Source organism: Papaver somniferum, chromosome 2 (assembly GCF_003573695.1).
Source record: "Papaver somniferum cultivar HN1 chromosome 2, ASM357369v1, whole genome shotgun sequence".
NCBI lineage: Eukaryota > Viridiplantae > Streptophyta > Magnoliopsida > Ranunculales > Papaveraceae > Papaver > Papaver somniferum.
This window is the reverse complement of record NC_039359.1, coordinates 52173803-52188167: the sequence shown is the minus strand read 5'-3', so window position 1 is coordinate 52188167 and position 14365 is coordinate 52173803. Positions and strand designations below refer to the sequence as shown.

The following is a 14365-nucleotide window of genomic DNA, read 5'->3' as shown; positions in this document are numbered from 1 at the left end:
CAATCAGCAGTATGAGGGGCATTATCGAGTTTGAGTTTATCAAGAAAAGGAGACCTAATAAAAGACAAGTTAAATTCTCACCTCTAGCTGCACCACTCGATCACTCAATGCTTTATAGGATTCTTGACACTCTTTAATCATCTTATAGTGGGACTGCGCAACAACCTTTTTACGTGTCGCTCCAAAACCAATTCCTTTAAGTCTCCCTTTAGTTTTCTTGTCCTCACCAAAGGCCTTTGCAAGAATATCATCTGTCACGGATGATCCACAGTCAGCATGATACTTTTCTCGAGCTTTTTCAAGTTTTTCCTGTGTAAGCGTGTAAAACATCAGATATTTTTGACTTTTTCAAGCACACACAAATAAAACAAAGTAACATGAGAAGATTTCTTACCAAAGCTTCTAAAACCAGGATGTGGTTTCTTTCCTTTGCGCTGTTTATGACCAACTTTCCAGATTATAGCTCTATCAATCTCTTTGGTTGTATTTTGCTCTTTTTGCTGCCAAATAAATGTATCAATACATGAGTCATCAAGAATAGCATAACAACATGGTATTATCTCAGAATATTCTAAGATAAAACTTTGTAGAGAACTTCAAACAATTATATTTTTAAAGATGCAATAGCTTTCACATGGTGAATATCAAGACTGTAGAACATACCAATTTCACCTCCAATCGGGCGTAACCTTCTCGACTTATGGTATGTGGGGTGGTGTGTTTTGAACGATTTTCTTGCATTTTTATTCTTCTGACCTGAATAGAAAAGTAAAAAAATCATTTGACAGACTTTAAAGTTTTTAATACAAATATATAGGCATTCTATATAATAGAAATTACTTACTCTGAATTCAATAGAGTCTACATGTTTCACAAACTCTTCCCACTCCCTAACTGTCATGGTCCTGGGCATTAACTTCTCCAGCCGTTTCTTTTGTTCTTCCCCTTGTAGCCGATCCAAAGCGTCGAGTACCAAACCAGCTTTCCTTGACCTTGCTTCTCTAAGATAAGTTCCCATCTTGCTGAAATAATAGTCTTTGTAATACTCAGGCACAATGAATCGGTTCTACAAATAAATTTAAATAATTGAATTAGAATACGCTATGAATTAAATAATTGTTGACTACGACTTAAATAATTATTGACGAATGAAAAGAGTTAAAGAGTTATCAATTGCGAACCGAGACTATCTTCCATATGTTTTCTTTGGCTTCATAAGGGACAAGTCTCCAATCCTTGTACGTTAATGGAAGTTTCCGAACAAGCACCCCTAGCACACTGGCAAGTTGCACAGGTGGATCACCAATCGGTTGTTCATTAGCGTTGAAGGAAATTGTTTTTTTCGGATCAGCATAATCTAACTTCAGTGCATACATCTGGGTTGGACCACGTGGAACATATTTTCTTTTCTTTGCTTCTTTTCCTTCTTCACCTTCCTCATTATCATCATTACCACTATCATTTTCTTCTTCCAATTCAGGCTCATCACCATTACCATTATCATTCTCTTCTTCCACATCAGGCTCCACATGATCAGAGTTATCCTCTTCCACAGCTTCCTCCTCCTCTTCCTCTTCTTCTTCATCTTGAAAATCTGCGAGAGTGTCGTGTGGATCCCTAAGTTGAACATTCAGACATGGGCCTGTGCTGCTTGTGTCAAGTTTTCACTTTACATTCTTTCGCCCCACTCCAGATTTTTCAGTATCTCCTTCAGAGCTTTTTGATTGGGACTTTGTAGTTGTGGTCTGTGAATGTTGAGCACTTTCAGATTGCACATTCTTCTTCCTAGTAGCCTGTCTCTTTGTAGTTGGTGATGACATTTTAGCACTTTCAGGTTGTCGACGACGCTTTGGAGTTGTTGCACATCTAGTTAGAGAAGAAACAACAGTACTTGGTTCTAACTTCTTGTTCCTTGGTGATGATCGCCTACTTTCAGGTGGAAGGGATGGTTCTGCGGACTTGGTTTGAGTCGGGGTTTGCAGCTTTGAAGTGAGTGAAGCACTTTCAGTTGGGGACTGTTGAGTGTTCTGCTTGTTTTTCATCTGCAAAAAGTGTAGCTTAGTTAAAATGAGAAGGTAAGTAGTTTGTTGTGAAATTGAGATGAAAGTCATTACCTTTATCGCAAACTTCTTGTTCCTTGGTGATGATCGCCTACTTTCAGGTGGAAGGGATGGTTCTTCGGACTTGGTTTGAGTCGGGGTTTGCAGCTTTGAAGTGAGTGAAGCACTTTCAGTTGGGGACTGTTGAGTGTTCTGCTTATTTTTCATCTGCAAAAAGTGTAGCTTAGTCAAAATGAGAAGGTAAGTAGTTTGTTGTGAAATTGAGATGAAAAGTCATTACCTTTATCGCAAACTTCTTGTTCCTTGGTGATGATCGCCTACTTTCAGGTGGAAGGGATGGTTCTGCAGATGGAGAACCTTTATCAGTTTTGGACTGTTTGTTTTTCATCTGCAACAACAATGCATATAGGTTAGTTAAAATGATATGGTGAATAAATTTATTTACACTGAAATTGAGATGAGCATCCTTTACCTTTATGGCCAACTCCCTGACCAGCTTTTTCTTTATTGTTTCCTTGTTAGTCTTCATTATTGCAGTTATGCCTTGGAAAAATATAATCACAGTGGCTAAACTTCATGCTTTGGCACAAATATAATCAAATCATACACCTAAAGAGAATAAGGCTACACCTATCAAATCACAAATTCTTACGAATTCTAAATTATACTTCATGCATCGAACAAAGGGGGGATTTTTTGTTATAACACATAACAAAGACCTAAAAAACTAGAACATGAGCTGCAGAGACAATCATTGAAATGAAAATCATCATAAAAAGACCTAAAATCGAAAATTCCCTAAATTAAATAGGACCCAATACCAATTTCATCATGGAAACAACAAATCCTAAATTGCATGTGAAGATCTGAACATTTATGTGAAGAAAAAAAAACTCAAAATTACTAAAATAGAAAACAGGAACAAAGAGATTTATTTTCTTAAGATTTGAGAGTATGAGAGATTACCCCTTCGTGAAATCCTTTTCTTGAAAATTTGTTAGGGTTTTCTTCGAAGTTGAAGAGCTCTGAGATTAATAGATAGTTATGGTTTTCTGAAGAGTTTTAGTGATTGAGAGATTGTTAGGGTTTCCTGATGAGAGATTTTTAGGGTTTTCTGATGAGAGATTGTTAGGGTTTTCCGATAAGAGATTGTTAGGGTTAGAGCTTCACAGTTGCAGACATGGCGATAGGTGAGAGATTTTTTTCTTTTTTTTAGGTGAGAGAGTTTTCTTATTTTTGTGAACAGTGAAGAGAATAATGATTTTGGGCGCGTTGTGAAAATACTGGGGGGAATTAACATGGGATAGGACACGTTGCAGTGGTCAAACATTAAATATTGTCTGAAAATTTCTTGGGCAGACACGTGACCAAATTTGGGCAGGATCTGGGGAGGGAAAGTGGAATTTTCTGATTGGTCTAAGCAAAAGCATACGGATTGGCAAAGAAACACAATTTTTGACAAACAAACACAAGATTCCCACCGTTAGATTTAGTAGCAGTTGCTTCCCTAACTTTGGTACGTTGGATTAGACAAAATTACAAAAAAAAAATTGGTGGTAACACTCTAAGAGCAACTGCAGTGGTCAGACGGACATTATACCAACGCCTGGTGTGGGGCGTAAAATATACCAACGCCTGGTGTGGGGCGGGGAGTATACGTTCGCCCGGTGTAGGAAAAAAAAAAGAAAAAAAGTGGGGCGGAGGTATTATGCCCGCCCCATGCATTTGAAGTTTGTAAAGAGTGGGGCGGAGGTATTAAGCCCGCCCCACACAAAAAAAAAGAAAAAAAAAAGACGGGCGTGCATTATACGTTCGCCTGGTGTGGGGCGTGGACTATACGTCCGTCTGGGGTGGGACTTGGACTATACGTCCGCCTGGTTCTGGGGCGTGGACTATATAAACGCCCGACTATATTTGGATTTGATCTTGGTCTCCGACCAAATTTGGTATGGATTTTAGTCTTTGATCAAATTTTGATAGATGGTCCGTCCCACTGCGCCTATCCACTGGACAATATATTTGGATTTAGTCGTCCATTGTGGACGCTCTAAGTAACATAGATATAACCTGACTCCGAGCTCGAAACCTGGCGGTAACTGGTAAGTGGACTATTCTAAGTCAGAGACTTCGTAACTGACCGGTTTTGGCAACTTCGAGACATAACATGGCTCCGAGATCGAAACCTGGCGGTGAGTGGACTACTCTAACTCGGAGACTTCATAAGAACGATGAATCTGTCGATTCATAGGTAAGATGCTTTCATAATATTCCTCCAACCCTTAAACCTGACCGGTTTTGGCAACTTCGAGACATAACATGGCTCCGAGATCGAAACCTGGCGGTGAGTGGACTACTCTAACTCGGAAACTTCATAAGAACGATGAATCTGTCGATTCATAGGTAAGATGCTTTCATAATATTCCTCCAACCCTTAAACCTGACCGGTTTTGGAAACTTCGAGACATAACATGGCTCCGAGATCGAAACCTGGCGGTGAGTGGACTACTCTAACTCGGAGACTTCATAAGAACGATGAATCTGTCGATTCATAGGTAAGATGCTTTCATAATATTCCTCCAACCCTTAAACATGACCGGTTTTGGCAACTTCGAGACATAACATGGCTCCGAGATCGAAACCTGGCGGTGAGTGGACTACTCTAACTCGGAAACTTCATAAGAACGATGAATCTGTCGATTCATAGGTAAGATGCTTTCATAATATTCCTCCAACCCTTAAACCTGACCGGTTTTGGCAACTTCGAGACATAACATGGCTCCAAGATCGAAACCTGGCGGTGAGTGGACTACTCTAACTCGGAAACTTCATAAGAACGATGAATCTGTCGATTCATAGGTAAGATGCTTTCATAATATTCCTCCAACCCTTAAACCTGACCGGTTTTGGCAACTTCGAGACATAACATGGCTCCGAGATCGAAACCTGGCGGTGAGTGGACTACTCTAACTCGGAGACTTCATAAGAACGATGAATCTGTCGATTCATAGGTAAGATGCTTTTATAATATTCCTCCAACCCTTAAACCTGACCGGTTTTGGCAACTTCGAGACATAACATGGCTCCGAGATCGAAACCTGGCGGTGAGTGGACTACTCTAACTCGGACTTCATAAGAACGATGAATCTGTCGATTCATAGGTAAGATGCTTTCATAATATTCCTCCAACCCTTAAACCTGACCGGTTTTGGCAACTTCGAGACATAACATGGCTCCGAGATCGAAACCTGGCGGTGAGTGGACTACTCTAACTCGGAGACTTCATAAGAACGATGAATCTGTCGATTCATAGGTAAGATGCTTTCATAATATTCCTCCAACCCTTAAACATGACCGGTTTTGGCAACTTCGAGACATAACATGGCTCCGAGATCGAAACCTGGCGGTGAGTGGACTACTCTAACTCAGAGACTTCATAAGAACGATGAATCTAACCATATACTGGGAATATTCCTTTGGAATATTCTATGATATCATCACATCATAACCACCCATTCATTTAATTTTTAATTCTATTTCATCTACAGCCGTTAATTTTTTTTTTTTGTTTAACATCATTCTCATATCTATTCCTTCCTCATCCTTTTCTTTTTTTCCCTCAACTGCATCTCCCAGTGTGTTCGACGGAGAAACTTCACCTCAAACCACCATTACTCAAACCACCATCACTCAAACCACTTCGGTACAGCAGCACCTCCATCACTCAAACCACTGGCAACTTCATCGTCAACGACTCCAACAGCTCCGTTCATTACCATCGTTTTTAACTTCATCGATCTCAGGAGATTACTTCACCAACTTCATCATCACCACACAATGTTGAAGATCGATCTGTAACCCATATCTCGACTAACCACCTCCACCAATTTCCCGAAGTTGAAGATCGATCTGTAACCAAAGCTCAATTAGGGTATATTGTTTTTTTGATTTTTGAATTAGGTTTTTTCAGTGACTTTTTTGCATTAAAATTTGAATTAGGTTTTGTTCCTTTCTTATTTGCATGACAGTAATGAAGAAAAGAGGTTTCATGATTCTAGGAGTTTTCAATTGCTCCATTTGTGTATTATAGATATCAATTGTTTTGCTTACATGTTTGATGCACATGTATATTATAGAATCAATGTGTGGTTTTCATTGAAGTAGGCAGTATGATATGGACCTGCCGGTTGCACCCCATTAGAAAAAAGTTTAAATATAATTTTCATACGGCCAGTGATTCGTGCATCAATGAAATGAATGATGCATCATTGCATCAATGTAATTTAAGAAGTTACCACCCAGATAATATGAGAGAATTACTGCTCCAATCTTTTTTTTGTATATGTAAATATCTTATGATTTGTTAATCCGTTTGGTTACTTATGCTGGTTATCATATTTTGATTGCGCCAGGTGCCATATCATACCCCAGGTGTTGGTTGAGAAGGGAAATTGAAAGGTTTTTTTTAACTGGATTGAAGAACTGAACAGATTTGCAGATTCAAGTCATTCAAAATTATGAATAAAGATTGGGTTCATTGGCCAAGGTTAATATGTTGTTCACTGTAGAATATTACATTCTTTACATTGGTTTTCCCTCTTTTATTGTGTTATTCCGTGATTAATTATTTCGTCGTTCTTTCATGTAGGGGTGATCTTCCATATCAGGAGGCCTTGAAGAATTTCATAGATACCGTTTGTCAGAGACTTGGAAATCCTTCTGAATTCAGTTGTCCTTGTGTTGATTGTAAGAATCTCACTTTCCCACTTCCTCCGCAAGAAGTGCATCTTCACTTACTGAAACGAGGTTGGGATCCTACATACACTGAGTGGGTTTTTCACGGGGAGACTATACACACTTCTACTGATGTACACCAAGAGGGAGCAACAAGGGGATCATATCATATAGATGCTGCTGTTGAAGCTGATGCACATATCGATCAGGGACATGAACCTGTGCAAGATGAGGGTTTGGAAAACCATGTGGAAGAGGCGGACACACCGTTATATCCTAATTGTAAAACACACACAAAGTTATCCATCACTGTTGAATTGTATAGGCACAAGACAGTAAATGGTTTATCTAGGAAATCTTTTGACGAACTTCTCAAGACAATCGGTTCCTTGTTGCCGCCAGATCATTGTCTTCCTTGCTCAACATATGAAGTGAAAAAGCTGCTGAAATCTTATCAATTGACTTACCAGAAAATACATGCTTGTATTAATGATTGTTGTTTGTTTAGAAAAGATTTGAAAGATGCAGACGAGTGTCCTAAATGTCATTATTCTAGGTGGAAGGCAGACACATCTAACATGGACGATGCTGAAATGATAGACAAGCCGCAAAAGAAGATACCGGTGAAGGTGCTTAGGTACTTCCCCATTGTGCCGAGATTGAGAAGATTGTTTCAATCAGCAGCACTGGCTGAGCAGTTGATATGGCACGCGACGAACAAGAGTAAGTATGGGAAGATGCGTCATCCAACAGATTCTTTGGCTTGGAAGCACATAGACAAAAAGTATCCCGAGTTTGCTTCAGATCCCCGTAATTTGCGTCTTGGGCTTGCTGCTGATGGATTTAATCCAATTGGTGATCTTTCCGCAGCCCACAGTTGTTGGCCAGTGATGCTCGTGGTTAATAATTTGCCCCCTCAGTTGTGTATGCAAGGTGACAACATAATTCTGAGCATGCTGATTCCAGGAAAAAAACAACCGGGTAATGACATTGATGTATACTTGCAGCCCTTGATTGATGATCTTTTTGAGTTGTGGGAGAAAAGGGTGCAGGTATATGATTCGTTTACTAAAAAATATTTTAACTTGAAGGCGTTATTAATGTGGACAATAAACTATTTCCCTGCATATGGTAATTTATCTGGATGTACGTATAAAGGGAAGGCAGCCTGTCCTCTTTGCGGTGAAAATACACTTTCAAACTGGTTGGCATTTAGTCGTAAAACTGTCTACTTGAATCATAGGAGATTTCTTCGTCATAATCATCCTCTTCGGCAGAAAAAAGATTGGTTTAATGGAGAGATTGAGAGGAAGGAAAAGCCACCTGTTATGTCTGGTGCTGCGGCACTTGAATGTCAGAATAGTATTACAAATGATTTTGGGAAAGCGGAGAAGAACGAGGAGGAGATAAGGAAAAAGAAATAGCAAAAGAAGAAGAATAAGGGCAAGAGTAGTGCGGCAACAAGTGCAAATGTGGGTAATTCTAAATGTGGGAAGCGGAAAAGGGATGTTGTTGCTGATGCGGCTATTTCTGGTGCAAATGATGATGAAACTGAACTTTGGGTGTTTAACAAACGGTCAATATTCTTCGACTTGCCTTACTGGAAGGTTAGTTCCATAACTTCAAACTTACTTGTTAATATTTGGCTATGGGTTCTTCTGCTTTGCACCATGTTAGCCTCTAAACTTCACATTATCAATGTTGGGTTTTTCCATAGATTAAATGTCTGATCTTTTATTTCTTTATAGAATTAATTACTATTGTTGGGTTTTTCCATCTTCCTAGGATTTATTACTACGACACAATATTGATGTTATGCATACAGAAAAAATGTTTGCGAGAGTATTATTGGTACCATATTGAATATAAAGTCCAAAACAAAAGACGGTCTAAAGTCCCGCAATGATCTGAAGAGTATGGGAATAAGACCAGAATTACATCCAGTAGAGATAAATGGAAAAACGATCCTTCCACCAGCACCATACTGTTTAAATGACAAGGAAAAGGCTATATTGTATAATAGGATGAGAAATTTAAAGGTTCCATATGGTTTTAGTTCTGATCTTAGAAAGCATTTCTCAAAAGATGGTTGCTTAGGTGTTCTTAAGGCTCATGATTACCATGTTCTTATGCAACAAATATTACCCGTTGCTTTGCAAGGACTTTTACCTGTAGGGCCAAGGGAGGCAATTTTCAGGTTATGTTCTTATTTTCACGAAATATGCCAAAGGGCAGTTGATCTCCATAGATTAATAGAACTTGAAGTAGAAGTTGCTGAGACTTTGTGTATGTTGGAGAGGTACTTCCCTCCGTCACTTTTTGATGTCATGATGCACTTGACAATTCACCTAGCTCGAGAAGTGCGATTATGTGGACCTGTACAATATCATTGGATGTATCCATTTGAAAGGTATGCCAATTTAATTTATATTACTTCTGTTTTTTGGTTTCGTGTAGAAAGTTACGCCCTTTGTATCTTAGAGATACTAATATTTAATTAACTAGTAACTGTTGCATACTCGACTTTCCTAGGTATATGAAGACATTCAAAGAATATGTAAAGAATTATGCACAACCTGAAGCTTGTATAGCCGAGTGTTATCTTGGAATGAAGTGTGTTAGGTATTTTGATATTCGTAGGCCCAAGCAGCTGAAACAGGAGTAGAGCAATGGCGTAACGAAAACACTCAAAATGGTTCCACACCGGCAGCACGTCCTCTTTTTAAAGGTGTCCAAGTACGTATGGATAGTGAGAAGTTAAAGATAGCTCACAGATATGTGCTTTTTAACACACCCGAAATTGACCCATATATGATGTAAGTATGATGTTCACGTTTATTAAAAATGGTCTGTCAAGTAATACTTCATTTTCTAATCTTAATTTTGTCTTAGAATGCATATGGACGAGTTAAAATCTCCTGCTGGGAGGGCAATTACTAGTGAAGACCAACTCAATTCCATACAGTCTGACACATTTGCAGATTGGTTTCAATAAAAGGTATGTTTAGTCCACTCTTAGTCAGATTATGCATCTTAGTATAGTTTAAACACTTGGACATTTTTCTGCTGTGGAAAACTACTACAAAAAACACAAATGCGTGTGATTTTGTTTCATTCTATCACATGGAACAATCCATGTTCGGCACACCATCATATAAATCTAACTTCTTATGCTTAGATAAAAAATTTAGTTATATTCTTATGTCCTGAGATTATACATTTGTAGGTTAAGATGCAAATTGAACAAGGGATGGCAATATCACACACGGTAGAATGGTTGTCATATGGGCCGTTGGAAAACTGCATATCATATAAAGGATTGCTTATCAATAACACTAGGTTTATTACGAAGGATGTTAAGAGAGTCACACAAAACAGTGGAGTTTCAATTGAATCAACAACCTTAGTTGCAGGATTGTCAGAAACTAGTGGGTTCTACGGTGTTTTAGAAGAAATTCTATTGTTGGACTACAATTATATGTTTCAAATTCCAATATTCAAATGTGATTGGGCTCACACCAATTTTGGTGTGAAGGTAGAAGATGGCTTTACATTAGTCAATTTAAAGCAGCATAAGAACCAAGACTGTAACGATCCATTCATTTTAGCAGAGCAAGCGCGAAAAGTTTTCTATTCTCGAGAGTCAAATACATCTAACTGGTATGTGATGGTGAAACTACCGCCCAGGGGTTTCCATGAATTAGAGGAATACAATGAAAAGCATGACACAAATTTCCAACCAGTGGATACTTCAACTATTGGTTTCCAAATGGATGACGAGAACGAGAGTTACTTAAGAGAAGATGGGGAATATACCATAGTGGTTCCGACAAAGAAGAAGAACAAAAAGAAGAAGAAAAAGAAGTTCACAAGTTAGATTAGTAGTTTATTATTTTTACGGTATTGTATTCTTACTTTAGCAATATTTGGTGTTATTTTCCTTCTCAGTAATCTACTTCAACTGCTATTCTCAAGTTTCTTGCTACAGCTGAGTGTGTAGTTTTGTATGAGTTTCCTGCTATTCTCAAGTTTCTTGCTACAGCTGAGTGTGTAGTTCTGTATTGGCTTGTGTATTTATCACTTATCAAACTCTATGTTCTATTGTTGGTAATTCAGGGCTGCTTTTGTTATCATCATTTGTGTGTGAATATCGGTTTGGAGATGGTAATGTTTTTCAGAATATTTGTTTGTTTGATGTATACTTTTGCCATAATTCCCCAGTTGCATGCTTTGCTTAAAGCGGGTGGTCTTATAGAATGTATGTGATTATTTACAGAGAAGAATATATATGTTTACAGAGAATGCTTCGCGCTCTTTGCGCTCAGTCGGCTTTGAGCATTATATTTTTTTTTACAACGCTTATGAAGGGTTGTCATAATAGTATATTAAAGAACCACCAACTTTACAGAACTTGTGATAGTGTAGGTATGGTTAGTGGTGTAGACTTCCATATAGGAGGCTCAGGGTCGAATCCCCCAAACCTAATTTTTTCCCACATTCTATATTTTAACTTCAACAACACTTATAAGTGTCGTCATACGTTTCTATTAAAAAAAAAAGAAAAAACCCAAACTTGTGAACTGTAAGGATGGTTGATGAGCTATACATCCATGCATTAGGTTCATGTTCGAATCTCCCCTCTAACGTATTTTTCATTATCATATTTTTGTGTTCTTCAACAACACTTGTGAGAATTGTGATAGGCTAAGTCACTACACTTATGAAACAAAGTTGTTATACCTAAATGTCGTCACAACAGTTTTGCTAAAGGAGTTGTCGTTTGTTTTCTTAGCGCAACCCCTTGTTCCTAAGCGTTGGTAGTGATGATATACGACAACTCTTCCTTTGAAACCAGTTGTAAAACATAGGACTTTCTACGATGTATAGCGAAGTGTTGTAAATCTCCAGTTGTAGATGTATATTTTTCCCGTGAATTGATTCAATCAAACACGTTGCGGATGAGTATACAATCACATGAATGTTTTCTTTTTCTATTGCTTGGTTCTTTTTGCCAAGAAGATTCAGTTAAACTCGGAAAATATCTCTATCTTCGAAATTCTTGCCAAAATCTGGTAATCAATTCCTTTATTTTTGGAAACCTTCCCATATTTTCCATCTTTATCAAGATTTCTATCTTTCATTTCTCAACATTATGGAAAATATGATATCTTTTCAAATTTGGTAATATCATTTTGTTACCATAATATTCTCTTTTTTTTATGTATTTGGAAAACATAAGTTTCTTACTGTGAAACTCCTAACTAATATTTTTGGTGTTCTTCGCAAGCTAACGCGAACTTACTTTTCTTCCACCACAGGTCAGCAATGGTCCGCATCTATAGCCATTGCAGTGGTTAATTCTTTTATGATTCTGTATTCGTTTTGATGCAGTCATATCCATTATCATATATATTTTGCTGACAACAAATTCTCTTGCCATTTGGTACTCTATTTTACATCAAACATTTATTTGATCCTTTTGGATCTCATTTTCAAAAGTAGTTTTCATTTATGAAAACTTTCTTGCGACAGTCAGATACAGATAGATCATCCATGTTCCTCAATGTGAAACACCTCATTTGTCTTTTCTTTGTTAAAATGCTAACAAAGGTTAATACAATGTATTTGGTTTTCTGCCAGTTTTGGTTCAATATAAACTTGCTGGGTTATCTCAACAATTCTAATTTTAACAAATCTTTGTTTTCTTTTTGAAGAAATCGTTCACATCGGACTATGACATTTTTAAACTTCACTTTTGAAGATGTCCAATTTCTTGTTTTCATTCAGTTTAATAACAAGTTTTGTTTGTTTATCAACACAGAGATATTACCTGTGGAGCACCTACAAACTATTTTAGCTATTGCAAAATTTCCGAAACTATAGTTTTCATTTGTGAAAACTTTCTTAAACGACCATCATCTGTTCAACGTTGTTGGTTTGTCTATAATGTCCTGTCTTGGTTAAAACTCAACAAACCAAGCCCATTAAAGCCATTTTACTCATCTATGCCTCGTCAAGATCATTTTGCTGCTGCTGCTTCTGTACCTTTGTTAAAGTGTCATGGCCTGTGATTGAACATCGAAGTTCAACCTACACAGTTAAGGGTACACAATTGAAGTTCTATCTGCTGCTGCCGTTGCTCATTATAAATTCTAGTCAGATGAGGATCAAAATGAAATCAAGTGACCGTGGTCTACAATTGAATTCCGTGTAACATATTTTACAAGATTATTTTCAAGATATTGTTCAAGTTGAACACTTCAATTCTCTGTTTCCAACTTGAGGGGGGGTATTGGAATATTATACGTGTGTGAGACTCCAAAGTTACCGTTCTTGAAGAGAAGACCAAGTCATGTTTCCAACTATAAGGAGATAAGTGTAGAATGAGTCAGGACTGTTAAGATATTGTGCAATCTAGTTAGATTGCTTATCAGTTATCTAGTCAGTAGGTTATCTCTTTCTCTCTTATCACTATAAATAAGAGATTTCAATGTAAATATTTCTATCCCAGTACATGAAATTTGGAGATCAATCTAATTCTCCCTACGAGGTTCTATCAGTGGACGTAGGCGTTAGTGCCGAACCACTTTAAACATTGTCTTCTTTAATTTCGTTTTCTCTAATCGATGATCCGTCTCGATACCCATAATCTTAAATTTTGATATGTAGGTCAAATTTAAGATGGATATCATTGATCAAGACAATCAATATTAGAATTAATCAATGATAATGAAATAAAACAAAAGAAATAAACCTACATACCAAAGTTGGAGACATGATTAACGTGGTTCGGCTCTAATGGCCTACGTCCACTGATAGAACCCCATGGGGTGAATTAGATTGATCTCCAGATTTCATGTACTGGGAGATTACATTTACATTGAAATCTCTTATTTATAGTGATAAGAGAGAAAGATATAACCTATTGACTAGCTAACTGATAAACAAGATAACTAGATTGCACAATATCTTAACAGTCCTGACTCATTCTACACTTATCTCCTTATAGTTGGAAACATGACTTGGTCTTCTCTTCAAGCATGGTAACTTTGGAGTCTCACACACGTATAATATTCCAATAGTTTGATATGCAAAACTTGAAACAAAGAACTAAAAAAAAATTAGTATGTATACCTTGTTTTAGAACACACGCTTCTTATTGTTGTTGGGAGAGAATTATGAAGACAATTAAGAATCTAAAAGAATGGAATGGGGTTTATTAACTTTTGTTAGTATTTATAGTTGAAGCAGTTTTCCTTATGTATCATGGTTTCTTAGTACGAGTTCTACAAGAACTAAATTACTGTTTTATTAGATTTAGGAATTAGGACCTTGGTTTTTTTAACTCTGATAATGATAGCTGTCTTTGAGTGTTTAACCATGACTGCAAAAGTTCCCTTCACCGTGAGTGGAAAGTAGGCATTGTTGGATATTTTCAAAGTTTGCCGCTACGCAGAGTTATACGGTGATCGAGACAGCGTCTCGTGGAAATTTTTTTCTGGTTTTACTTTGTAAAACCTAGAAGTTTCCATTCAAAATTGAACAGACGCGTCTCTTCCCATAATCCACCATTA

The 14365-nt window shown here is 37.5% G+C and overlaps 2 protein-coding genes across 2 annotated transcripts; one reads left to right on the top strand and one right to left on the bottom strand.

The window, feature by feature from the left end:
• Positions 1–1169: 1169 nt before the first annotated feature.
• On the bottom strand, positions 1170–5836 carry LOC113351007 (histone H3.v1-like). The gene is made up of 5 exons (XM_026595092.1): positions 5765–5836; positions 2115–2267; positions 1669–2042; positions 1496–1617; positions 1170–1357 (listed from the first exon to the last, which is right to left on the bottom strand). The coding sequence occupies exons 1-5, from the start codon at positions 5834–5836 to the stop codon at positions 1170–1172; spliced, it is 909 nt and encodes a 302-aa protein (XP_026450877.1).
• A 738-nt stretch (positions 5837–6574) lies between these two features.
• On the top strand, positions 6575–8215 carry LOC113351006. The gene is made up of 2 exons (XM_026595091.1): positions 6575–6603; positions 6706–8215. The coding sequence occupies exons 1-2, from the start codon at positions 6575–6577 to the stop codon at positions 8213–8215; spliced, it is 1539 nt and encodes a 512-aa protein (XP_026450876.1).
• Positions 8216–14365: the final 6150 nt, after the last annotated feature.